A 26,828-nucleotide genomic window follows, 5' to 3' on the forward strand; every position below is an offset into this window, starting at 1 on the left:
AAGTAATGTGCTAAAGGCTAAAGAAATAAAAATATTATGGATTACTAATTCAAATGAATATTCCCAAACAGTAAAATTCTGAAAAACTGAAGCATGAGAAACTGATGCAGCATTGTTTAACTTGTTTTGTTTTGCAAGAGCCAACAATATTCTTGTAAGCAGAGCATTATTTCAAGAAAAGAAAAGGAAGTTTCAAGTTCAAGAAAGAAAAGGAAGTCTGGGAATACAGAATGTCAGGCATCAAATCGCTTGTTAGACAATTTTAAGCAAAAACATAACTCTTAAGACTTTGTGGTGAAGAACAATCAGTGCATATGCAAAATATGATAAGACTGGATAGGAAAGCTAAATGAAATTTTATGAAGGATATGAGGATAAAAACATCTACATTGTTGATGAAAATGGATTATTTTATTGAATTTTGCCTAATAAAACTATGCGTCAAAGGAGAAAAGTGCTCTGGTGTTAAAGCTTCAGGGAATGTCTCACTGTTACTTTGTAGTAACATGGAAGGACAGTTTGAGCAACCACTTGTAACTGGAAAGACCAAAAAACCAAGATGTTTCAAACACATCAATCAAAAAGTTTTATTGGTCCACTGGCATCAGAATAAAAAGTCATGACTAAAGCACAGAATAATGTCAGAATGGTTGATTGCTCTTGATGAAATAATGTCTGAAAAATAGAAAGTTTCTGCTATTTCTTGACAATTCGCCAGCCCAACCATCAGACGTAAAACTGAAATCTGTGAAATTAAGCGTTTTTCCTATTTAATGCAATGTCAGTATTACAGTCTTTGGCCCAAGGCATAATCAGAAGTTTCAGATTTCATAACAAAATACTGTTTTTAATGCTTAAGGAAAGAACAGTCAGCCTGGAAAATGTGTCAATATATTGAATGTCATTCACTGGATTACAGAGGCTGTTAAAATCCATATCCCAAAGTTGTGTTCAACCTTGTTTTGAGACAGCGAGATTTGAAAATCCAGTTTCCAGTGCCCTCAGTGAAAATACTACTGAATTATTTGAACTTGTCAAAATAAGTGGTAGTGCTCAAATGTAAGAATATTTAGAAATCGATGAAAATTTGTGAAGACACTAGTAATGGCATAATATCTTTTATTTCTACTGTAGATGATGATATGAACTTTAACAAAAATAGCTTGGAAAGCAGTGAGGTACACAAAGAAGAACCGGATAAAGAGTGTGACAAAAAAACTATACAGATGCCCTAAAACAAACCTTCTCATTAAAAAGCTCATGATAACTGTTAAAACAAAAGGACTTAAGATCATAAGTGACTTTAATATTCATGCAGAAAAAAATGCTTGCAATGCAGACTTTCAAACAAATCCACGTAATGAATTATTTTCAAGAAATTTCTGTAAGCACAAAACTCTATTGTTCATTTTGCATGTCTGCAATAATTAAACTTTCTAAATTAAGAATTTTCATTTTTCATTAACTTAAAATTCAAACAAATACCTGTGATTATGTTACTTATTTATATATAATTTATTTAAAGGTTGATACAACCCAAATTTCTAATTAAATTACACTTTTTTTTTAGTAGGTACCCTATGAAGGATACCTCTTAGCCAAAAAATGCCTGGTCCAGTTGATGTCCCTCATTGGGAGGTACCACTGTATAAGCTATCAATATGAGTGAAAATTTGGAAGGGAAAAAAAGGTATATGTTAAAACAACAAGACACATAATTCAAGTATTTAATAAAAAAATTAAAAAAAAAAAAAAAAAAAAGATGCAAATCTATCACATATAGGAAGAAAAAAAGTTCAAGTCTAGATCAGTATGTAACACAAAAGAATATAAAAAGGAGAAAAAAATGAAGATGAACAATAGAATAATTTATAGCATCTGAAAAGACCTAGATCAATGTACAAAAGACCAGAAAGAAAAAAAAAAAAAAAAAAAAAAGAGCAAAGTGAAGATAAATAAGAAGATTTGAAAAATCTCCCAAACTTTGATATATCTATGCGCCAAACACATTTTATTTTCATTATGAATGATTTTATAATTAAAAATAAATTGCTATCAAACACATGTTTTGTAAATACATTGAAATTACCTGTCACAGAAGATGGGCAAAAAATTACAAAATTGTTTAAAAAGACATATTTTATTGTACACAAATGATGAAAAAAATTAAAACCGAATTAATAGTAAATTTATTTATTACTATACATATAAACTCTTTCCTTCCATTATTTTCATTTTCTTCCATCCTTTATTGGCATCTATGATGATAGGAAAGAAGATAAAGCAAGATATGAACAACATAAATGTTCAGTGCAACACAAGAACTCTATAACAATGTTAGTAGCAAGTTCCACACATAATAATATAAACACTGAAATTTCATTTCGGGGGGGGGGATATTGGAATAAAGTATTTCAAAAAATGATCACAATTACAAATTTTCAGAGAAACATTCATTTACATTTCATGGTGAGGATGTATGTTTCGGATAATCAGCTGGATCTAGCGGAAACTACACTGAACCTCTAGAAATTCTAGCTGAATTTAATGAATTTTAAGCAATTCATATAAAAAAAAGAAAGAAATGTAAATCATTTATTATCAACAATATGTGACCAATTAATTCAAATTGTCAATGAAAAAATGGACATTTTTAAAACCAAAATTAAAATAGACTACTTTACCATAATTGTTAATTTCACAATAATGCATATTCATCTACTAACACATTGCACTATTTGTTAGAAAACGGTCAATGTAAGGAGCATTTTTTTGGCTTCTTACCTATGTACTCATACATCATTGGAAATTGCACCATGAACCAGCTTAATATGTTAAATATAAAGATTAAAGAGATCAAAGCTATGATAAATGCATCTGGTCAATATGATAGTAAACAATATGATATAGGTCTGTAAAGTGCAATGAAACAATGTGAGGAAACAGCATATTAAATGCTTTGCACAGCACATACACTTAATTTAACTGGAAATACCAATGCTCAGTATTACCTGAGTACTTAGGTATTAGTGAGTCACAGTGGTGCAGTTTGGCAATTTTTCACACAAAAAAGAATGATGACTTAAGAAAAATAATTAATACATAATTACATATTATTATTACTGTGCATATTAATTAATTGTTTACAAGCTCCTGTTTCTTTTGCAGAAATTTCTTGGCAGTCACTTTAAGAATAGATTCAAAGCAAATATTTGCATTAGTGATTTTGTGATAAAATATAATATTCCTGCAAAATTCCATTACAGACAAATTTTGCAAGTGCATATTTTAAAACTGTATTTGAGATAAAAATATCATTATTTGTTTATAAAAACCATTGGAACTTGAAATACAATAAAAAGAACACTAATGAAAATGGCTACGTTGCTTGTTAAATTTGATGAATTATTATATGAATATTTTATAGAAATTGTATTTTGAAAATTTGGCAACTTCCTATTAAAATGCTTGCGTTAATACATAAGTACAATTACCTGCAAGCAACAATACTATTGTTTATGTTTTATTTAAATCTAATTTTGTTTCTAAGCTTTAAATATAAACTCTGTGAAAATGGAATACAGACATTTATTGCACTTACACAGTTACGAATTTGAACACAGATTCACAGTTCCAAGGTTAGTATTTCAAATTATATACATTGATAGCTCTATTTGGCACACAAAAAGCAAAGGGAAGACTCTGCTGTAAGGAAGAAGTGGGACATTTGTCTACACTCATCTAATGCTCAAACTCAAATGAATGAATACATTTACACTGTCGACAATAAGGTCAATGTCTTAGAGTTCAAAATTAAATTTTAATTTAGTAAAAAGAATTTATATCTTTTTTTTTTTTTTTTTTCTTTTTTCATTGCCTAGCCATTGGAATACTTTGAAATCTAAATCTGCTGAAAATGAGATACATTTCCCTGTTATGAGACTAAGTGATCATGCCGAGCAGATACAATATCAACAACTTAAAAAGGACATAATGAAATACGAAGTGCTTTGCTTCACTAATCTCAAAATGAATCACAAAAGCCGGTCTATTTAACCTTTAACTGCTGTGAGCAGTCTGAGAGACCGCTGAGGATTTTCTAACCGTCGTTTCCACCCCTAAAAACGGAGAATGGTCACTGTCCTTCCTCCTACCTTTCCAAATCCATCCCATAAGGTCACACATCCAGTTTCATACTTCTAACTTTATTATGGTTTCAGTTATCACGTTTTTTTTTTTAATTTTTAAGGTATCTGAGAGACCGCTCACAGCAGATGTGTACCAGTTTCAGTGGACAATAGACAATGTTTATTGGATGCTTGGTTTTCGTAAAAGTGATAAATATGGCTTCAAATTTCACAAGAAAACATCCCGTATATCTCACTCAAAAAGAAATTGAATACCTTGTCAACAATATTTATGATGTAGAATACTCTGATTCTGAAGAATGATGCAATATTCACAGCGAAAGCAAAAGTTTCTGCAGATAAATATCATAATTTTTCTAATGACTGTGAACAAAATGATAATTTTTAGGGAAAAAAGCACTTCAAATGGAACAAAAAAGAACCAAGTCGGGCGGTACAAACACCAAAACATAACATAATGGTTCAGCTCCCTGGTTTGAAACATCCTGCAAAAATAGGCTCTAGAGCAGAGCCCGAAGATACTTGGAATTTATGTTCATACATATTGTTCCAGTCATATACTGATGCTACAAAACTGAAAAAAAAAAAAAAAAAAAAAAAAAAAAAAAAAAAAAAAAAAAGTAAATTTCATGCTTTTATTAGCTAATTAACTTATTAAACCGCATCTGAAAGTTGGAATAACTTCTGCTTTTTTATTAAGGGAACTGAACATAAGAATTAGAAGAATCCTTGAACAGAAGGAAACTAAGATAATGGATTTATCAAATCAAGAAGAAATATTAGAAGAAAGAAAAACATGTAGTCTGTGCCCACCTTGTAAGAAGAGAAAAACAGCATGCAAATGTTTGGAATGTAAGGAACCAGCGTGTCTTCAGTGCTCTAAAAAAATGTGTTTTGACTGTATATCATCTTATGATTTATCCTTGTAAACAAAGATATACTAATTTATTATTTATTATTAATTAAATTCAATGTTGTAGAATTATGGTTTAATTGACAGTAATACTTAATAAAGTCATGGATTTTCATGCATGATTAATAAAATCTTTGTTCTTTAAAAACTTTATTCCTTAACCCTTTGTGGTGCACTATACTTTAAAGTCGGAATTTCAACAAAAAAAAGTTGTATGCAGTCTATCTAGGCCTAAAGGAGTATACAGGTAAAATTTTGTATAAATTGCACTTACTGTTTTAATTCTGTGGGTGTTCCATGAGGTGGAATACTGCGCCGCCAGAGATTTTAAAAGTGTGACTAAGCGAACATTTTAGTGTAGCACGGAAATGAGTAGCAGCATTTTTATAGTAATGAAAAAACAATGTATTATGGCTGCTTACACGGTTTTCTGGATATACACAACATTTTTGAATAAATATGGATAAATGAGATTAATATATGTATATACACAAGTCTTATATACAAAGATATTTACAAATTTTTCAATTTCTTAGCTTTGTGAAATTGTTCAAAGCATGTCACACCTTTTTGATAGAAGCACAAACCAACTTTGCAGGTTTTGAACACAAAACCTGTTTTGTACGGCCTTTTGTTCCATGCAACAATATGTTTAGAATTCCAAGTAAAAACTTGAGGTTGCATAGAGGGGCCTGGGTAAGATGGATCATCAACCTTCTCATCAAACAAATGAGTTTCTTCCGACATATCACAATAGGATTACACAAGTGGTTCAAGAGCATATATCTCAGTATCGCTGCTGTCTTCATGCTCTGATTCAGGATAAGAGGTTAATTCATGAAGCACTAAGCGCTTCGGAAAGAGTTAGACCTCTCCATGCCATTTATGGCAAATTAATAATAAAAAATTAACTACAATTAAAACTAACAGTAAAGAAAAATAAGCTATAAGATATACATACACAAAAAATATCTACACAAATTATTGATAGTAAACGGGAATGAGACTAAAAAGCGACAGCAAAAAATTCGTGCAGCTCTAAGTAAAGATGACTCGAGCTACTGATAAAAATCCCGCATGAAAATTACTCACAAAAATTTCAAGATGACCACATTAAGGCTTTCATAGCACAAACCACACCTCACCCCTCAAGACTGCTTTGTTTGAATTCATTCCCCCAAAACAACGGAAATGGAAAACATATACAACAGTTGTTTTCTCCTAAGACAGATGTTGTGATGCGTAATAGCATGAGATGGCTAAAGGCGCAGTGTTCCCGCTAATAAAACACCCCGTTTTATTCAATGAAAAAAATATATAATAAATAATATAGAGTACAGCCATCAAAATTATACAGAAATTGGTTTTCAAACAAATTTTTTTGTATCACCAAAAAAATATAGAAAATTACTAGAAAATAAGTGGATTTTAATAACACATCATAAATGAAAATTCTGGGTCTCCTTGTGATATGCTGCCATCGACTATTTAAAAAGAGAAGTTTGAAGTATATTATAAAGGTATTTTTATCCATTTATGGTTGAATTTAACGGTTTCAAAAGCGATTCAAGTTAGGTGTTCCATGTAGTGGAACACTGAGCAACAAAGGGTTAAAACAAAAGAAATAGTCATATTTTTATATAAATTTAACTGCGTAAAATTAAATGATTTGTGTTTAAAAGATATTGATTTAAATGAATTAGAATTCTATAAATGTGCGTAAAGTATCTATAACATTCCTTAAAAAGCGTTTTACGTGTTTCTTCACAGTAATTACGGAGAAAAAATTGTCACAGCAGTTAAAGGTTAGCTGCTGTGACAATTTGATGAACCACAAAATAATGAGAAAAAATAAGAATATTGGAGTTTGTTTTTATGACTTTCATAATTTAGATTTACTGTTAATTCTCCTTCATTTTTTTTATATTTGCTTTTGTAATATAAAATACTTTTTTTAATGATTTTGTAGTTTTCTGCCCAGCTTCTATTACAGTAAATTTCAATGTATTTGTAAAATATGCGTTTGACAGCAGTTTTTTTTTTAAATTATGAAATCTTTCATATGAAAGTAAGATGTATTTGCCATAGATATATTACAACAAAAGTTAGCTGGGACAAAATATTGACAACCTAGCAAATCCATACAGGATTTTCATAATAATTTAACAATCTGTAAATGTTTGCTACAAAGTTTATTGCAATACATACATTGATATAAGGGTTTAATATATGGAAGCTGAAAATAAGGCATTAGCAGTATTCAACATCAAATTTTACACTAATATTCAAGAAAGACCCAGAAAATATAAACGTTATTTTTGATGAAAACCAAATATATATAGATATTAATTTACTTGGTCAATCACACTTTAAAACAAATACATTCTACGTTATTTGTGACCAAATTTGAAGCAAAATTAGCTCTAAATACAAAAAATATCAAGATATTAACAAAATTAACCAAATATTGTTTACAGAATTGGAAGAATGTATTAAACTGTACTACTGAAATAAAAAGTTTTTTCCCCATGACACTGATGCTAAAGAATTAGACATAAGCTGACATAATTTATTTTAATGGTAAGAAATAAATTTTGTGAAGCATGAATGATATGTACCAGTGCACAAAAAATAACATTATTGCACTCACATTCTTATAACCAAAAGATTGTTAACAATTATTTAACTATGCCTGTAAGTAACAAAAAGAAAAAGGTGTTTTTTTTAATATTTTAAAATTAAATATTTTAATTTGATAGTATAAAAAAGGCTAAACTGTAGAAAAAAAGCTACAGCTATTAGCAATGCTTGCTATAGAAAAAAGTACTTTTGAATGGCTAGCACATGAAAGCATTATCAATCAGTTTTCTGAAATGAGTAATTAAAATTTTTTAAAAAGCTGATTACTAATTATAATCACATATTGTTTCATGAAGATGAGCAACTTTTTATTATACAATTTTTATTGTATTAGTGTTTGCATTTTCTATTATTAAATCTTCATATTCACAAGGTCCCATAAATAGTTATGTTACTTTCAGTTGTCCATGTATGATTTAGCTTTAAACATTTAGTTAAACTTTTAAGTTCCAAATTTTGCAAAAGTAAGTCTTAAATAATAATAAGAAGAACTTTTTTTGTTTTCTTTTTCTTTTCAGAAAAAGTAAAACATATTTATTTTGATCTCCTACGAGGAAGATGATGCCGTTGGATGTGTAATATCTGAATAAATCTAGTTTAACATCCAATGAATTTTTTTTATACATATACACAAGGTTTATGATATTTTTTCATAATTGTATCATTCTGAAGAGAAGTAATTGCTTAACAGCCCTTTTCTGCTAGTTCTGTGGGTATATTCCTCACACAAATAAAAGTCAGAAAGATGATTCTCTTGAGAGTAAGTTTAATAGAACTATCAGTTTATAATATCACATGGCTATCCTGCTCTGGAGAAATAACAATTTTGCGTTTATCAATTCCTTGATGACAAACTGTTCATACTGATATTAAATATCATATTAAACTTGAGTTTTAAATATCATCAATAGACCCTTCACCTTCACTTTTAAATCTTAGATACCTAGAATTCATGGACCACAGACCTCCCCCAGTGATCTGAAATGTGATCCACTGTGATATCAAAAATAAGAAAAGAAATATCTGTCCTGATGTAACTAGCCTCAATGCAGAAGACTATAGAGGGCTCACATCAAAATTACAGCTAGTCCAGAACAAATAAGGAAAAACTTATATTAAAGATGAAAAAATTGGTAAAATCTTTCTTTTATTCAGTACTTTTACATTTCATTAAAAAATAAATATATATGATTGCATGATGAACAATTTCTTGTACACAAATATCGGTCTTTTATCTGTTAAATTAAACAAATGCATATCTCACATTAGCGCATAGTAACTAACTCTTCAGCTGATGTAGGATGAATAGCTACACAATCATCAAATTGTTTCTTTGTTGCACCCATTTTAATGGCTACTGCAAAGCCCTGTAGAATTTCATCACAGCTTGGACCAACCATATGAAGTCCAATTACCTAGGAGAAAAGTATTTTTGAAGTATGCAAATTCAAAATTAAAGGACCATTAATAATAACTGATAAATGCAAACCACTTTATATAAATGATTTCAAAATATTTTATGGTATTTCTTAAATAATAATAATAATAAAATAAATAAATAATTATAAAAAAATAACCTTTCTTTTTTCTTCTTTAATTAATAAACTCTATATAAGTTAGCATCAAATTAAGTTTAAATGCACACACAAAATAGAACATTCGAACCCTGCCAAAATGAACCTAGATTATAAGGAAGCCCAAAATATAACAAATGAACTTTGATCCATCCAATTCCCTAATGCATTTAATGTTTCTGAAGATGATGATGAAGAGCTAGAGAAACTAACAGAGAAAGCGAAGAAGACTCTGAAGTATTTGAGAATATTTCTTAAATCACAAGATGCTACTTAGAATGGATTTCAGGCTATCGTTAGCCTTCAGAAAATTCTTCAAATAAAAATTCAGGCAGGAGAAACTAATGAGGGCAATTCTCATTAAAGTAGTATATCATAAATAATTTATTTATAGCTTTGTTACATATGTTAATATTCATAAAATACATATACATAAACAATAGTATACATTTTACCCATATAAACTGAATATCACCTGTATACTATATAGCGTATAGATACCTAAATACTTTAAAACGTCTCTGCCTCAAATACTTTCCCTATCTACAGAACTATTCCAGAAAATAAGTTTTTCTGCATCTGGGTTACGGCAGGTGGTTTCAGTGTCATGACAGTATTAATGACAGGTTTGACATCTAACATATTATAGTTGCATCAACAGAAGTTTCTGCTACAAAAATTAAAAGCCTTCATAATTAAAATCAACATGGTGTTTCTATAAATTTTCTATGTATAATATGAATACAGTATAAATTCAAAATCCAAACTTCCAGATCAACAACCAAAAATAAATAAAATAAAATAATTAAAAAAAATTAAAAAAAAAAAATCTTGCAAAGTCTAGGAATGGAGAACATGATAACAAAAGAAAGTGTGATTTTTCTCTGGACTAACTGAGATATTTGCATCTCACTTTTAAATACGTGCTGGCTAGGGAGTCACCCTGGGGGCCAATAATAATGCATTGATTGACTATGTACTGATGTTGGCTAGGATCAAACTTTTAGCCCTTGAGTGGTTTGGGGAGGAGCAGGACCAATGCTGCACATTTTGCCACTCTGCAAATCCTAAATTCTGCTGCACAGTACATCTCCAAATTCTACTGCCTAGTGCCCTTCCTAAATTATAAAGTCCACTGTCCGTAATTTTTGATAGCTGGTGCTCCTCTAAATTTTAAAGTTTTTGCCATCCCTAAATTTTGACACCTGGTTGCGACAGCACCAGTTGCACCTGCTTTAGACCTATGAAGAGGGGGGTTAGCCTTTTTCTGTCTGACCTGAACACTAAGTGAAATTCTGGTGTTGCTATCTTACTAAATTTAAAATGATGATCTAAAATTCTTTAATCACCAAAGTCCCAATGATTCTGGATCATGGACTTAATACTGTAACAGCCAATTTTCCTTAAAAAATCCTCCAAAAGGTATTGCTTACTAAGCACACAACTCCTAAGGAGCTTTGCCACATTTAATTAATCCAACCTAACATTCAACTGATAATTTTTCAGTATTAATAAAATAAAATTCTTTATTTGGCCATTTCCTATAAATTATACATACATAGCTATTTAATGCATTATTGATTTCACACAGAAAGTTTTACTTGAAGTTAATAAACATACCTTTTCTTCTACCCCCAAACATATAATTTTCATATGGCATTTCACTTTATCTTCAGTTATTGCATAATACAAAGGTGTGAATGTACTTTTATACACTTTGATATTTTCTTTTCCATACATTTTGACAGCAACTTCTAAAAAAAGGGGGGGGGTAAAATGAAGACATGTTGAAATAAATAAAACAACAAAAATTTAACAAATTTTATTATAATCTTTACAAAACTGTAAAAAATATAATAAGCAACAGTTCATGGATACTTTAAAGATGAATAAACTTAAATGCTTGATGATTTCTAATTACCTAAATTTGGAACTAAAGGAAAGGTAAAAAATTGTGGTCACCTAGACCTAATTTTGTTTTCACTGATCATCATGATCAAGTAAATATAAGAAGAATTCTGGTCACACTGACTTAATTTTGTTTTTGCGAACATCCAAATCAATTAAATATTCTGTTGAATTTGAATTATTTTATATGAAATAGATCACCTTGATCATATGAGTTATGTTGCACATCAGTTCATTTAGTGCCAAAAGATAAATTTTGAAGTATTGCTGAAATTTAATTGAGGAATTTTGTGGTGGCATTCACTACTTTGAGAAATTTTAAAAATAATATTTGAATGAATATTTCATATAAAGTTCAAGTATTTTGCTCTGAGCACATTTTGAAATGAAGCAATGCCAAATGTAAATACAAAATAAACAACTCTTAGTTTGCTTTGTAAGCAGAACAATAGAAAAGAAATAGAAATATGTAGTTGCAAGTTGCTGTATTTCGCATTAACCCTCTGAGTGGCACAAGTTTTTGGATCTGTCATGAAGACCTGTATTTAAAGACACTTTATTAGCTAAATTTGTATATTTACTTACTTTAGGCTCTATTTTCATAAACTTACATTTATTAAGATGATATTTATATTATTAAAGAAAGCAAGAAAGTAAAATATCATAAATTATAAGCTAATATATAACAAATGACAAATCTCATGATCTCATGACTGGATAAATCTGGCCATAATGTTCAGAGGGTTAATGTAAATTATTCGAAGTTTATATAATATATAGTTTATTTTCTGAGAATGGCATTGTGTATTTTATATGTTATTTCAAGCAATAAACAGAAAGTGATACAAAATGAGTTACTACTTTATTTCACATTTTGCTTTTGAATATGTATGTTTGATGTGTACTAAATCCGTATAAAAATATTTTAAAACCTATATATATGTTGGCATACTAAAAGGTTTAGGTGTACATTTTGAGGAAATTTATTATAATCTTTAGAAAACTGTAAAAAATATAACAAGCAACAGTTCATGGATACTTTAAAGATGAATAAACTTAAATGCTTGATGATTTCTAATTACCTAAATTTGGAACTAAAGGAAAGGTAAAAAATTGTGGTCACCTAGACCTAATTTTGTTTTCACTGATCATCATGATCAAGTAAATATAAGAAGAATTCTGGTCACACTGACTTAATTTTGTTTTTGCGAACATCCAAATCAATTAAATATTCTGTTGAATTTGAATTATTTTATATGAAATAGATCACCTTGATCATATGAGTTATGTTGCACATCAGTTCATTTAGTGCCAAAAGATAAATTTTGAAGTATTGCTGAAATTTAATTGAGGAATTTTGTGGTGGCATTCACTACTTTGAGAAATTTTAAAAATAATATTTGAATGAATATTTCATATAAAGTTCAAGTATTTTGCTCTGAGCACATTTTGAAATGAAGCAATGCCAAATGTAAATACAAAATAAACAACTCTTAGTTTGCTTTGTAAGCAGAACAATAGAAAAGAAATAGAAATATGTAGTTGCAAGTTGCTGTATTTCGCATTAACCCTCTGAGTGGCACAAGTTTTTGGATCTGTCATGAAGACCTGTATTTAAAGACACTTTATTAGCTAAATTTGTATATTTACTTACTTTAGGCTCTATTTTCATAAACTTACATTTATTAAGATGATATTTATATTATTAAAGAAAGCAAGAAAGTAAAATATCATAAATTATAAGCTAATATATAACAAATGACAAATCTCATGATCTCATGACTGGATAAATCTGGCCATAATGTTCAGAGGGTTAATGTAAATTATTCGAAGTTTATATAATATATAGTTTATTTTCTGAGAATGGCATTGTGTATTTTATATGTTATTTCAAGCAATAAACAGAAAGTGATACAAAATGAGTTACTACTTTATTTCACATTTTGCTTTTGAATATGTATGTTTGATGTGTACTAAATCCGTATAAAAATATTTTAAAACCTATATATATGTTGGCATACTAAAAGGTTTAGGTGTACATTTTGAGGAAATTTATTATAATCTTTAGAAAACTGTAAAAAATATAACAAGCAACAGTTCATGGATACTTTAAAGATGAATAAACTTAAATGCTTGATGATTTCTAATTACCTAAATTTGGAACTAAAGGAAAGGTAAAAAATTGTGGTCACCTAGACCTAATTTTGTTTTCACTGATCATCATGATCAAGTAAATATAAGAAGAATTCTGGTCACACTGACTTAATTTTGTTTTTGCGAACATCCAAATCAATTAAATATTCTGTTGAATTTGAATTATTTTATATGAAATAGATCACCTTGATCATATGAGTTATGTTGCACATCAGTTCATTTAGTGCCAAAAGATAAATTTTGAAGTATTGCTGAAATTTAATTGAGGAATTTTGTGGTGGCATTCACTACTTTGAGAAATTTTAAAAATAATATTTGAATGAATATTTCATATAAAGTTCAAGTATTTTGCTCTGAGCACATTTTGAAATGAAGCAATGCCAAATGTAAATAAAAAATAAACAACTCTTAGTTTGCTTTGTAAGCAGAACAATAGAAAAGAAATAGAAATATGTAGTTGCAAGTTGCTGTATTTCGCATTAACCCTCTGAGTGGCACAAGTTTTTGGATCTGTCATGAAGACCTGTATTTAAAGACACTTTATTAGCTAAATTTGTATATTTACTTACTTTAGGCTCTATTTTCATAAACTTACATTTATTAAGATGATATTTATATTATTAAAGAAAGCAAGAAAGTAAAATATCATAAATTATAAGCTAATATATAACAAATGACAAATCTCATGATCTCATGACTGGATAAATCTGGCCATAATGTTCAGAGGGTTAATGTAAATTATTCGAAGTTTATATAATATATAGTTTATTTTCTGAGAATGGCATTGTGTATTTTATATGTTATTTCAAGCAATAAACAGAAAGTGATACAAAATGAGTTACTACTTTATTTCACATTTTGCTTTTGAATATGTATGTTTGATGTGTACTAAATCCGTATAAAAATATTTTAAAACCTATATATATGTTGGCATACTAAAAGGTTTAGGTGTACATTTTGAGGAAATTTATTATAATCTTTAGAAAACTGTAAAAAATATAACAAGCAACAGTTCATGGATACTTTAAAGATGAATAAACTTAAATGCTTGATGATTTCTAATTACCTAAATTTGGAACTAAAGGAAAGGTAAAAAATTGTGGTCACCTAGACCTAATTTTGTTTTCACTGATCATCATGATCAAGTAAATATAAGAAGAATTCTGGTCACACTGACTTAATTTTGTTTTTGCGAACATCCAAATCAATTAAATATTCTGTTGAATTTGAATTATTTTATATGAAATAGATCACCTTGATCATATGAGTTATGTTGCACATCAGTTCATTTAGTGCCAAAAGATAAATTTTGAAGTATTGCTGAAATTTAATTGAGGAATTTTGTGGTGGCATTCACTACTTTGAGAAATTTTAAAAATAATATTTGAATGAATATTTCATATAAAGTTCAAGTATTTTGCTCTGAGCACATTTTGAAATGAAGCAATGCCAAATGTAAATACAAAATAAACAACTCTTAGTTTGCTTTGTAAGCAGAACAATAGAAAAGAAATAGAAATATGTAGTTGCAAGTTGCTGTATTTCGCATTAACCCTCTGAGTGGCACAAGTTTTTGGATCTGTCATGAAGACCTGTATTTAAAGACACTTTATTAGCTAAATTTGTATATTTACTTACTTTAGGCTCTATTTTCATAAACTTACATTTATTAAGATGATATTTATATTATTAAAGAAAGCAAGAAAGTAAAATATCATAAATTATAAGCTAATATATAACAAATGACAAATCTCATGATCTCATGACTGGATAAATCTGGCCATAATGTTCAGAGGGTTAATGTAAATTATTCGAAGTTTATATAATATATAGTTTATTTTCTGAGAATGGCATTGTGTATTTTATATGTTATTTCAAGCAATAAACAGAAAGTGATACAAAATGAGTTACTACTTTATTTCACATTTTGCTTTTGAATATGTATGTTTGATGTGTACTAAATCCGTATAAAAATATTTTAAAACCTATATATATGTTGGCATACTAAAAGGTTTAGGTGTACATTTTGAGGAAATTTATTATAATCTTTAGAAAACTGTAAAAAATATAACAAGCAACAGTTCATGGATACTTTAAAGATGAATAAACTTAAATGCTTGATGATTTCTAATTACCTAAATTTGGAACTAAAGGAAAGGTAAAAAATTGTGGTCACCTAGACCTAATTTTGTTTTCACTGATCATCATGATCAAGTAAATATAAGAAGAATTCTGGTCACACTGACTTAATTTTGTTTTTGCGAACATCCAAATCAATTAAATATTCTGTTGAATTTGAATTATTTTATATGAAATAGATCACCTTGATCATATGAGTTATGTTGCACATCAGTTCATTTAGTGCCAAAAGATAAATTTTGAAGTATTGCTGAAATTTAATTGAGGAATTTTGTGGTGGCATTCACTACTTTGAGAAATTTTAAAAATAATATTTGAATGAATATTTCATATAAAGTTCAAGTATTTTGCTCTGAGCACATTTTGAAATGAAGCAATGCCAAATGTAAATAAAAAATAAACAACTCTTAGTTTGCTTTGTAAGCAGAACAATAGAAAAGAAATAGAAATATGTAGTTGCAAGTTGCTGTATTTCGCATTAACCCTCTGAGTGGCACAAGTTTTTGGATCTGTCATGAAGACCTGTATTTAAAGACACTTTATTAGCTAAATTTGTATATTTACTTACTTTAGGCTCTATTTTCATAAACTTACATTTATTAAGATGATATTTATATTATTAAAGAAAGCAAGAAAGTAAAATATCATAAATTATAAGCTAATATATAACAAATGACAAATCTCATGATCTCATGACTGGATAAATCTGGCCATAATGTTCAGAGGGTTAATGTAAATTATTCGAAGTTTATATAATATATAGTTTATTTTCTGAGAATGGCATTGTGTATTTTATATGTTATTTCAAGCAATAAACAGAAAGTGATACAAAATGAGTTACTACTTTATTTCACATTTTGCTTTTGAATATGTATGTTTGATGTGTACTAAATCCGTATAAAAATATTTTAAAACCTATATATATGTTGGCATACTAAAAGGTTTAGGTGTACATTTTGAGGAAATTTATTATAATCTTTAGAAAACTGTAAAAAATATAACAAGCAACAGTTCATGGATACTTTAAAGATGAATAAACTTAAATGCTTGATGATTTCTAATTACCTAAATTTGGAACTAAAGGAAAGGTAAAAAATTGTGGTCACCTAGACCTAATTTTGTTTTCACTGATCATCATGATCAAGTAAATATAAGAAGAATTCTGGTCACACTGACTTAATTTTGTTTTTGCGAACATCCAAATCAATTAAATATTCTGTTGAATTTGAATTATTTTATATGAAATAGATCACCTTGATCATATGAGTTATGTTGCACATCAGTTCATTTAGTGCCAAAAGATAAATTTTGAAGTATTGCTGAAATTTAATTGAGGAATTTTGTGGTGGCATTCACTACTTTGAGAAATTTTAAAAATAATATTTGAATGAATATTTCATATAAAGTTCAAGTATTTTGCTCTGAGCACATTTTGAAATGAAGCAATGCCAAATGTAAATACAAAATAAACAACTCTTAGTTTGCTTTGTAAGCAGAACAATAGAAAAGAAATAGAAATATGTAGTTGCAAGTTGCTGTATTTCGCATTAACCCTCTGAGTGGCACAAGTTTTTGGATCTGTCATGAAGACCTGTATTTAAAGACACTTTATTAGCTAAATTTGTATATTTACTTACTTTAGGCTCTATTTTCATAAACTTACATTTATTAAGATGATATTTATATTATTAAAGAAAGCAAGAAAGTAAAATATCATAAATTATAAGCTAATATATAACAAATGACAAATCTCATGATCTCATGACTGGATAAATCTGGCCATAATGTTCAGAGGGTTAATGTAAATTATTCGAAGTTTATATAATATATAGTTTATTTTCTGAGAATGGCATTGTGTATTTTATATGTTATTTCAAGCAATAAACAGAAAGTGATACAAAATGAGTTACTACTTTATTTCACATTTTGCTTTTGAATATGTATGTTTGATGTGTACTAAATCCGTATAAAAATATTTTAAAACCTATATATATGTTGGCATACTAAAAGGTTTAGGTGTACATTTTGAGGAAATTTATTATAATCTTTAGAAAACTGTAAAAAATATAACAAGCAACAGTTCATGGATACTTTAAAGATGAATAAACTTAAATGCTTGATGATTTCTAATTACCTAAATTTGGAACTAAAGGAAAGGTAAAAAATTGTGGTCACCTAGACCTAATTTTGTTTTCACTGATCATCATGATCAAGTAAATATAAGAAGAATTCTGGTCACACTGACTTAATTTTGTTTTTGCGAACATCCAAATCAATTAAATATTCTGTTCAATTTGAATTATTTTATATGAAATAGATCACCTTGATCATATGAGTTATGTTGCACATCAGTTCATTTAGTGCCAAAAGATAAATTTTGAAGTATTGCTGAAATTTAATTAAGGAATTTTGTGGTGGCATTCACTACTTTGAGAAATTTTAAAAATAATATTTGAATGAATATTTCATATAAAGTTCAAGTATTTTGCTCTGAGCACGTTTTGAAATGAAGCAATGCCAAATGTAAATACAAAATAAACAACTCTTAGTTTGCTTTGTAAGCAGAACAATAGAAAAGAAATAGAAATATGTAGTTGCAAGTTGCTGTATTTCGCATTAACCCTCTGAGTGGCACAAGTTTTTGGATCTGTCATGAAGACCTGTATTTAAAGACACTTTATTAGCTAAATTTGTATATTTACTTACTTTAGGCTCTATTTTCATAAACTTACATTTATTAAGATGATATTTATATTATTAAAGAAAGCAAGAAAGTAAAATATCATAAATTATAAGCTAATATATAACAAATGACAAATCTCATGATCTCATGACTGGATAAATCTGGCCATAATGCTTAGAGGGTTTATGTAAATTATTCAAAGTTTATATAATATATAGTTTATTTTCTGAGAATGGCATTGTGTATTTTATATGTTATTTCAAGCAATAAACAGAAAGTGATACAAAATGAGTTACTACTTTATTTCACATTTTGCTTTTGAATATGTATGTTTGATGTGTACTAAATCCGTATAAAAATATTTTAAAACCTATATATATGTTGGCATACTAAAAGGTTTAGGTGTACATTTTGAGGAAATTTATTAACTTTCATTTAAGCATGGGATATTAGGGAAGAAACAAGATTTAATTGAATTAGTAGAGACACTAAGTGTACCTATAGAGGAAAATTTTAGAATTCCTAATATAAGTAATGTTATAATCACTAGTCCCACGTATGATGAAGTTTATGAAAAAGTCTTTGAACCACATCATAAGTGATAGGAAATAAATGGAAATAGAACAGCGTGCTGAGAGAAAGAAAGAAAACGGATGGTTGTTTGAATTGGAGAAATTCAAATTAAAAGCTAGTATTACTATTAGGATAGCAGAGTCTGCAATGGTATCTTCTACTGTAGATGCAGAAATGCCCAAATTAAAACTGAACAAGTAAATTCCAAATTTTGACCCTAAAAAAAAAACCGATATGAGTTTTTTTCTAGACTTGTTTGAGAGGCAATTAACCCTTCTGAAGGTGCCAATTTCAAAATAGGTAGTCTATCTTGTTGGTCTTCTGCCAACCAATGTTGAAAACTAATTTTAAAAGATGTTGTGCTTATGTTGGTGCTCAGGATTATCAGAAAATTAAACAAATTCTTTTAGAGTGATTCAAACTGAGCACTGAGAAATTTTGAAAACTGTTTACCTAACATCCAGAAAAATCCAGAAACACCTGAGAGACTTTTATTTTGACTTACAAAACTATTTTGATGGCTGGCTTAAAGAATCAAAAGTCATGATGTTTGAGCACTTAAAGAATTTATTAGTGGCAGATCAGATTAAGAAGAAGAAAGCCCCTCCAGATTATAAAGAAAATTCTGGAGGTAACTGGAGTGAGTGGAACAACCCACTTCAGCATGCTGAGAAATTAGATCTGTATGAAAAAGTTAGACATGTTCAAAATAAAAGTGCTAGTAAAGAGACCCCCCCCCCCGAGTTTCAACAACAAAATGGAACGAAAAATTATAGAGGTAAATCACAACATTCTAAAAACAGCTCATCATGAGATAATGCAAAAAATGGAGGTCAACCACCTGTTTTTTGCTATGAATGTGGGATGTCAGGCTTAACTAAGTCTAAATGCCCTATCTGCTCCTCTCTTCTCATGAAAGCAGAGGCTGATTTCAGAGCTATATACTTCAGACATTTTCTGTCAAGAAACACCGAATGACTCTTTTGAGAGTAAAAATAAATGGCTTAACCAGAATTGTATATGATGACATTGGAGTTAGCCACACCAGTGAGAGAAACATTATTTCGTTCTTTGAGAGAAAGAGGAATAGAAGTTAGGAAAACCTGCATGAATGTTACCTTCGCTGATGGTCTCCAGAAGGAAACAGAAGTTTATATGACTCAAGTAGATATTGAAATTGAAGGCAATCATTCCAAATAACTTTATTTGTGTTACCTACAGCAAAAAATAACAGGACACTTTTAGGAAATGAATATTTATGTAGTGCTGGAATTGTTTTAGACCTTCCAAATAAGAGATGGTATTTCCATTACAACCCTAAACAGAAATTAAGCTTTTGTGATGATGCTTTCAAACCATCCGAGTGTCCAGAAAAAAAAAATGCGGAATTCAATATATTGTGATTATGAGAAAATGCAGGAATGCATTTAATTGAACACTAAAGGGGAAAACTCAATGCTCGTTAACTAAATATGAAACTGTGTTCCAACCAGGGGGAGAAGCAACTCCCTACATTGAACACCATATAAATACCAGGAATAATTCTCCAGTTTCAGTACCTCCATACCAGATGTCTCCAGCTAAGAAAGATATTTTAAAGAAAAATTATAGGAATAGGAGGGATATTTTAAAGTTTGATGACCAGCTGGAAAAGAAAATAATCAAAGAATGCGAGGCTCCATACGCTGCACCAATGGATCTTGTGCCCAAATCATACGGAAAAGTCTGACTTTGCTTTGATTACTGAGGACTGAATGCTGTTATGATGGTAGACTCATATCCATTACCTAAGATGGATGACTTGCTGCATGCTTTTAAACACATACCATATATGACAACAACTGATTTACGGTTTAGGTACCATCAAGTCAGCGTCTGTCCTACAGACAGAGATATTTGTTTGTCCTTTTGGTACAGCATTTGTTTTCCAGTTTGTTCGAATCCCTTTCGGACTGAAGACAGCTTCCACCACTTTTCAGAGATTAATTGATAAATTCCAAAAAGGCTTGAAAGATTTGCATGTTCTCTTTTACATAGATGATATTATAATACTATCACAGACTTTTGAAAAACATGTAGCTTATCTGGAAGCAGTTTTCGAGAGACTGTCGCAATTTAAACTTAATGCAAATCATATGAAATGCAGTTTTGTTTGCAGTCAAGTAAAATATCTTGTCATTTGATTACTGACGAAGGAGTAAAAGTTGATCCAGAAAAAAGCTCTGCTATACAGAAGATGCCTGCTCCAAGGAATGTGAAACAAGTGCAGTCTTTCTTGTAGACCTGTTCCTGGTGTAGAAGATTCATATCAGCTTATGTTATGGACATAACATAAGCTGGACCAGAGGTAGAAAATTCTTCCAGACATTGAAACGACTTCTTATTAGCCTCCCATCTTAAAGCAAAACAATGCAACAAAGCCTTACATCATTCGAACGGATGTTATTAATTATGCTTTTTATGCTGCGCTATTACAAGGAAAAGGTTCAGAGGAACATCCAATAGAGTATGCTAGCTGTTTGTTGTCCACCGCTGAAAGAAATTACTCCGCAACAGAAAGAGAAGCCCTTACTGTTGTATGGGCCTTGAATAAATTCTGTGGTTATATTGTTGGTCAAGAGATTACTGTGGCATCTTATCATCAACAGCTGAAGTTTATTATAAGCTTACAGTCACCTATGGGCAGACGTGCTAGGTGTTCTTATAAGGTATTTCTCCCACCTTTTTAGAATGCCTTCATGGTGTAGTGGTCAGCACAGTGCATATTCTAGAGGTTCGTGGTTTGAGTCCCAGAAAAGGCATTGCTCATTTTTCATCTCTCCTGCTTCGAAATAACTTAATGTCTCTACAATGGCGATCGAACTAAAAAAAGGTGGTGGATAATGATTCTCCACCACCAGAATTTAGCGATTGGGTTCCTAATCTCCAGTCACCCTTTAAAAGGGGAAGTATATAAGGTAGTTCTCCCACCTTTTTAGCATGCCTTCATGGCATAATGGCCAGCACACTCGGCATATATTCAAGAGGTCCATAGTTTGAGCCCCAGCAAGGGCACTGCTCATTTTTCATGACTCCTGTTTCAAAATAACCTAATGTCTCAACAAGTTATGCAATTACAATCTTATAATCATAGAACTACATTCCTGGAAGAGCTAATTTTGTAGCTGATATGTTGTCACTCCCTGTGTTTGCAACTATGAAGGAGAATCATGTGAAGTTTGAACAATAACCATTGACATGCTCACCAGAAGTGAAGCATGAATTTGTGGAGAACAGCTGAAGGATACAGATCTTAAACAAATCATAGAATCTTTCGAAAGTGAAGTCAAAGATGAAAATTTTTCTAATTAGATCAAACAAAGTTATATAATGAACCAAGGAATTTTGTATTGCTATTCCTCAGACTCTGAATCAGAGGAAGCTCAACTAGTAGTACCAATACAGGAACAAATGACAGAATTTACCAAAGATATTATTTCACAGGAATGCACAAATTCATTGCAGACTATGACTGTGACGAGTATAACTGTTACAAACCTTCAAATCAAAAGCCATCTGGCCTGCTTCAAACGCCTGTATATGGCTAACACTTCGAAATGCTTGCTATTGATTTAGTTGGTCCACTACCTGAAAGTAACAATGGGAAAAAAAAATCAATTTTTATTGTTGAAGATTGCAACATTAAATGGGAGTAGCTTTTCACTTTACCCACAAAGGAATGTTAAAGGAGTACATTAATCAAAGACATTTTTGAACAATATAGATGTCTCTGAAGCTTGTCAGTGATAATGGAACTCAGCTCGTTAATGCTGTCATGCAGCAAGTGTGTTTTCTTTTTAACATTGACCAAATGTTCACTCCAGTGTATCACCCTCAAGCTTATCCAGTAGAGTGAAAGAACAGAGATTTGAAACCTAGATTAGCCATACTTGTGGGTGATAAACATTCTTCTTGAGCAGAAAAGCTTCCAACAATTTGTTTCGCAATGAATACTCATAAATGTAAAACCACTTGCCAAACTGCTGCATTTCTCCAATTTGGTACAGAGCTATGTATGCTGAATGATGTTACACATGATCTTAGGCATGTTATCATGATAATTTTGTAGCAGAAATTACCCCATATTTGAAGAGATTTGCAATGACAGTCAACCAGGTAAATCAGTAGTCAACCAGGAACTGGTTGAAAATAAAGTACAGAAACCTAAAGTACAAGAGTACCAAACAATATGCTGATGCAGGTCGAAGACCTGGATGCATAATGGCAAACCACACATTGAGTTGATCAATGTTAACGAATTTCGATTACTGTGCATGCTCAATGGCGTACCGTTGGTGTGGGAGGAAATACTGGCAACTAAGGCATAAGCAACCCTACAGAAGTATATACGAATGGAAGGTATGGTAAATATTTGATTGCTTTTATTCCTCAGAAGTATAATCAATTAACATTCAGCTAATATATCGTGCAATGTTTCCTGTTTTGTAATTCTTCTTAAATAAAAATTTGTGTAGTTTACTATTGATACTTACTCTCTGAGTAATGAAGCAACTTACAACCTAACAAGTTTTAAAACCCAGAACTATTTATGATAACAAATAACATAATATCAACCATATACTGAATTTATCTTCTAAAATTACGCCAAAATTGAAATTGTGTCAAATTCTCTTCTGGGCATGCGCAGTATGCGAAATTCATTTAACATTGATCAACTGAAAATGCGGTCTGCATTGGATGGCCTTGAATACCAATTTAAACCCAGAGATTGAGTTTGGATATTCAAGCCCTACATAAGCAAATCCACCTAATAGGAAACATCTAAGTTTATGACTCATTGAGATGGATCTTATGTTATCATGACACTCAACTACTACCTACGAGGTTTCAAACTTAAGTGAGCCTGATAGTACATTGGGTGTTTATCATTTCTTGACCTTAAGATCTTGCTTTGACTCAAATTCATCACATCTTCAACCTTTTCACAGAAGAAGGATGTCTCAGGAAACATGCTGCTGGTTCCTCCTCAGGATGACATCATAGCTAGAGGGGGATACTGTAACAGATGGCGTGAGTCATTCTTCAAACCGAGTATATGCTCTAGGTCACGTAATGTGAGATTCATAAAAAAATAAACATTTACTTCCTTTTTACAAATCATGTAAAAAAAGGAACTTTTGCTAGGACTTGAACTCTGCGTGCAAGCAATGTAGCTTATAAAATCTGTCAGTTTTATATATGTTACTTCATTAACAAATTGGATTTCCTCGTACTTAATTGTCTTAATTATTAACCCTGAGATGTTTTTGCTATACTACTGAAAAATATATGTTTTAATTTACAAATAAAATAATTAATGATAATAAATTATGTAAAAATCTAAACATGCAATAAAAATGCAATTTTTGTTCCAGTTTGCAGGCTCTCCCCTGCCCCCGGAAGTTACTAAAACCAGCCATGGGTAAGAAAACATGTACTTTTTAAAATTGTAACTTGTATTAAACTGCATGGCAAAAGAGAAAAATTTTAAATCTATAAAACTATTGGAATGTTTTTTATTTTAAGGAATCAATTCTATCAACCAATAAAAAGTACTGGATTTGCCTAGTGATAAGCTCTTCCATCAGTTATTCAATGGGGCTTTTTAACCCTTCCCTAAAACGCCCAGACATTTGTTCCTGAAGCAAATTTTTATGAGACAATTGATAAAATATAAGAATTTGATGACTCTGTCTTCTTATCCTTTTTTTAAGCATATGAAAATCAACAGAAATATTTCCTTCTTAAAATTGTACTTGTAGCAATATTACATCTGGGAGTGGTGATGATATTTAATAAGTATTTTTTCAAGTATAAAATTTTTCCATCAAGCATAAACATAACCAAATTTTTTATTTTACTCTAGGCACAGGTTACTAAATCTTTCTTCAATGTGGCTGAACAGACAAATATTTTTAGCTTCATTTAACAAGTCACATTGCATGAAATATACATCAAAGCAGACAGACAAAAAAATGAATATAGTTTACATGCAAACAGTAAAAGCAATTAAAAGTCACAATGTAATAAATATTTGATGTTTTATAGTTTCTGAAATTTCTATAAAATAATTAACATTTTATTTCACCATTAAAGAAATTCTTCTGGATAAAAAATTCAACGGCTAAATATGGTTTGTGTTTCCAAAATTTCTGACAGATTATGAACATATACTGAAGGAACAAGCGACAGTTGCTTATTTATAGAATACCACTATTACCCCATCTTTTATAATGGAAATGACTCAATTACTTAAAATATTATTCATCAGTCAATTAGTCATTACCACATAATGACAGCCAGCATGAATTGAATTAAAAATATGCAAATCATATGTACATACTAGATGTCATAGCTGTCTCTACAGTTGAAGAGATAACAAGAAACTCTAAAATATGATGAATTCAATACATTAAGTAGAAACTGTATACTACATTCAAGTAGAAGGCTTAATAGCTTAATAAGGTGTTCACACTAGTGAAATTTATAAGACACATGATATCCAGACTTGAAATAAAAACAAACAAAAGCATGACTGTAAATGACATCATTAAAAGTTTTCTTTTAATCTAGAAAATGATAGCCAAGTATAGCCATAATATAATACAAATATACAGCCATTCACTTAAGATGGAGCTTTGAGATCTACACTGACCCCTTCATTTTCCAGACATCAAACTAATTACAGATATCTAAAATACAGACGAATAATCGTATTATTAAATTACAAAGAATTATGGATGGTCATCTTATAGCTAAGTATTCAAGCACCTCAGTGGTTTCACCAACTCTTGGCATTCATGCCCAGTCATGTATTTGCAACTGTTTCAGCAAGACAAAGGATTATATAATATTGAATAGTTTATCCCTAATGTTTAAATCTTCAGTCAGTGTGCAATACTGTACATTTAATAAATTAATACAAAACCAAAATATATAGTACCTTCGGTTAGTCCAACTGTAGCAGCAGGTGGATGACTAAATACTACTGATGGAATATTTGAGTATTCCAAAATGGAGTTAGGATCATTTCCAAATAAACGGACAGCTAACCTTCGCCCAGCTGCTATAGCCACTTTAAAAGAAAAGTAAAAATATATGAAATGTTACTTATAGAAAAATGAAATTATAAATAAATTTTCTATTACATACCAGGAGTTAGTAGCCACTTCCCACACACATCTCCAAGAGCATAAATTCTATTCTGCGTTGTTTTTTGGTAATCATCAACTTTGATATATCCTGCTGTATCAAGGCTGATATCCTAGTGAAATGAAATTACATGATATAAATCATAAATTAAAGAATAAATTTTGATTTTAATACTATTATAATATTATTCAGCTCTTATATACAAGCTCTATTGCTCAAAAGCATAGTTTTTAAAAAACTGCTAAAAATTAGTCATTAAGATTATTATTGTTTCAAGTATATACACAATGTGACTTTTATTGTCTGTTTAGATTATTTATTTCAAGATCATCAGGAAGTTTAATAAAACATGAACATGTTCAATTCAATATCAGTTATATTTTAATTCAACAACAGTTCACATATGGATTCAGAACAGTAGAATATATATATATATATATATATATATATTTGGTGGTTTCACAAAAGCTTAAATTTCTGCAACAAAAGTTCAAGACATTTGAATTTGCATATCCAAAGTCAAACTTCCATATCCTTCATAATATTGCATCCATGTTAGACAATCAGCTTTATAACTGTCACCTGAAATGTTGTACATCATACATGTAAAAGGACTTATTTTTAAAAATAGTTATGGTGGGCTATTATAGCTCTTTAAAGAAATTTTCTTTCAAAATTTAGATATACTAATTTTAGTACAATAAAACTTGACATTTTTTAATGGGAGAATTTGCAGCTGCATACTTATAATGTATAAATGTGAAAAGGATTTATACATAGATATAATTAAAGGTAATAAGGATTTACATGGAAATCTTCCTTTATGAATTAGTATCTGTTCCCAGCTCTTTGTTGAAAGAAAGAAAATTGAGCTCATGAGATTTGCACTAAATTGCACTGATACT

General features: G+C 29.9%; 1 protein-coding gene and 1 long non-coding RNA gene across 9 annotated transcripts in view; one reads left to right on the forward strand and one right to left on the reverse strand.

The window, feature by feature from the left end:
- LOC118181288 (uncharacterized) overlaps window positions 1–24,447 on the forward strand; it is a 73,273-nt gene extending 48,826 nt beyond the window's left edge. For both annotated transcript variants that reach the window (XR_015039806.1, XR_015039807.1), the window contains exons 2-4: window positions 1,571–8,834; window positions 24,147–24,193; window positions 24,298–24,447. This is a non-coding gene — a long non-coding RNA (uncharacterized LOC118181288). The remainder of the gene's footprint in view (window positions 1–1,570; window positions 8,835–24,146; window positions 24,194–24,297) is intronic.
- The window catches only part of LOC118181289 (glutathione reductase, mitochondrial-like), an 81,392-nt gene continuing 56,686 nt past the window's right edge, over window positions 2,123–26,828 (reverse strand). For 5 of the 7 annotated variants that reach the window (XM_085811877.1, XM_085811880.1, XM_085811879.1 and 2 more), the window contains 4 exons: window positions 25,924–26,035; window positions 25,715–25,846; window positions 10,896–11,029; window positions 8,830–9,116 (listed from right to left, as the gene is read on the reverse strand). In XM_085811877.1, the coding sequence (XP_085668003.1) occupies window positions 8,967–9,116; window positions 10,896–11,029; window positions 25,715–25,846; window positions 25,924–26,035 (528 nt within the window). In that variant the 3' untranslated portion in view covers window positions 8,830–8,966. Of the gene's footprint in view, window positions 2,259–8,829; window positions 9,117–10,893; window positions 11,030–22,269; window positions 22,360–25,714; window positions 25,847–25,923; window positions 26,036–26,828 lie in introns of those variants that run through there. The other 2 variants (XM_085811878.1, XM_085811881.1) reach the window with 2 other exon arrangements.

The sequence above is a fragment of the Stegodyphus dumicola genome, chromosome 2, assembly GCF_044657685.1.
Source record: "Stegodyphus dumicola isolate Sdum_Otavi_A_Nest chromosome 2, ASM4465768v1".
Taxonomy (NCBI): domain Eukaryota; kingdom Metazoa; phylum Arthropoda; class Arachnida; order Araneae; family Eresidae; genus Stegodyphus; species Stegodyphus dumicola.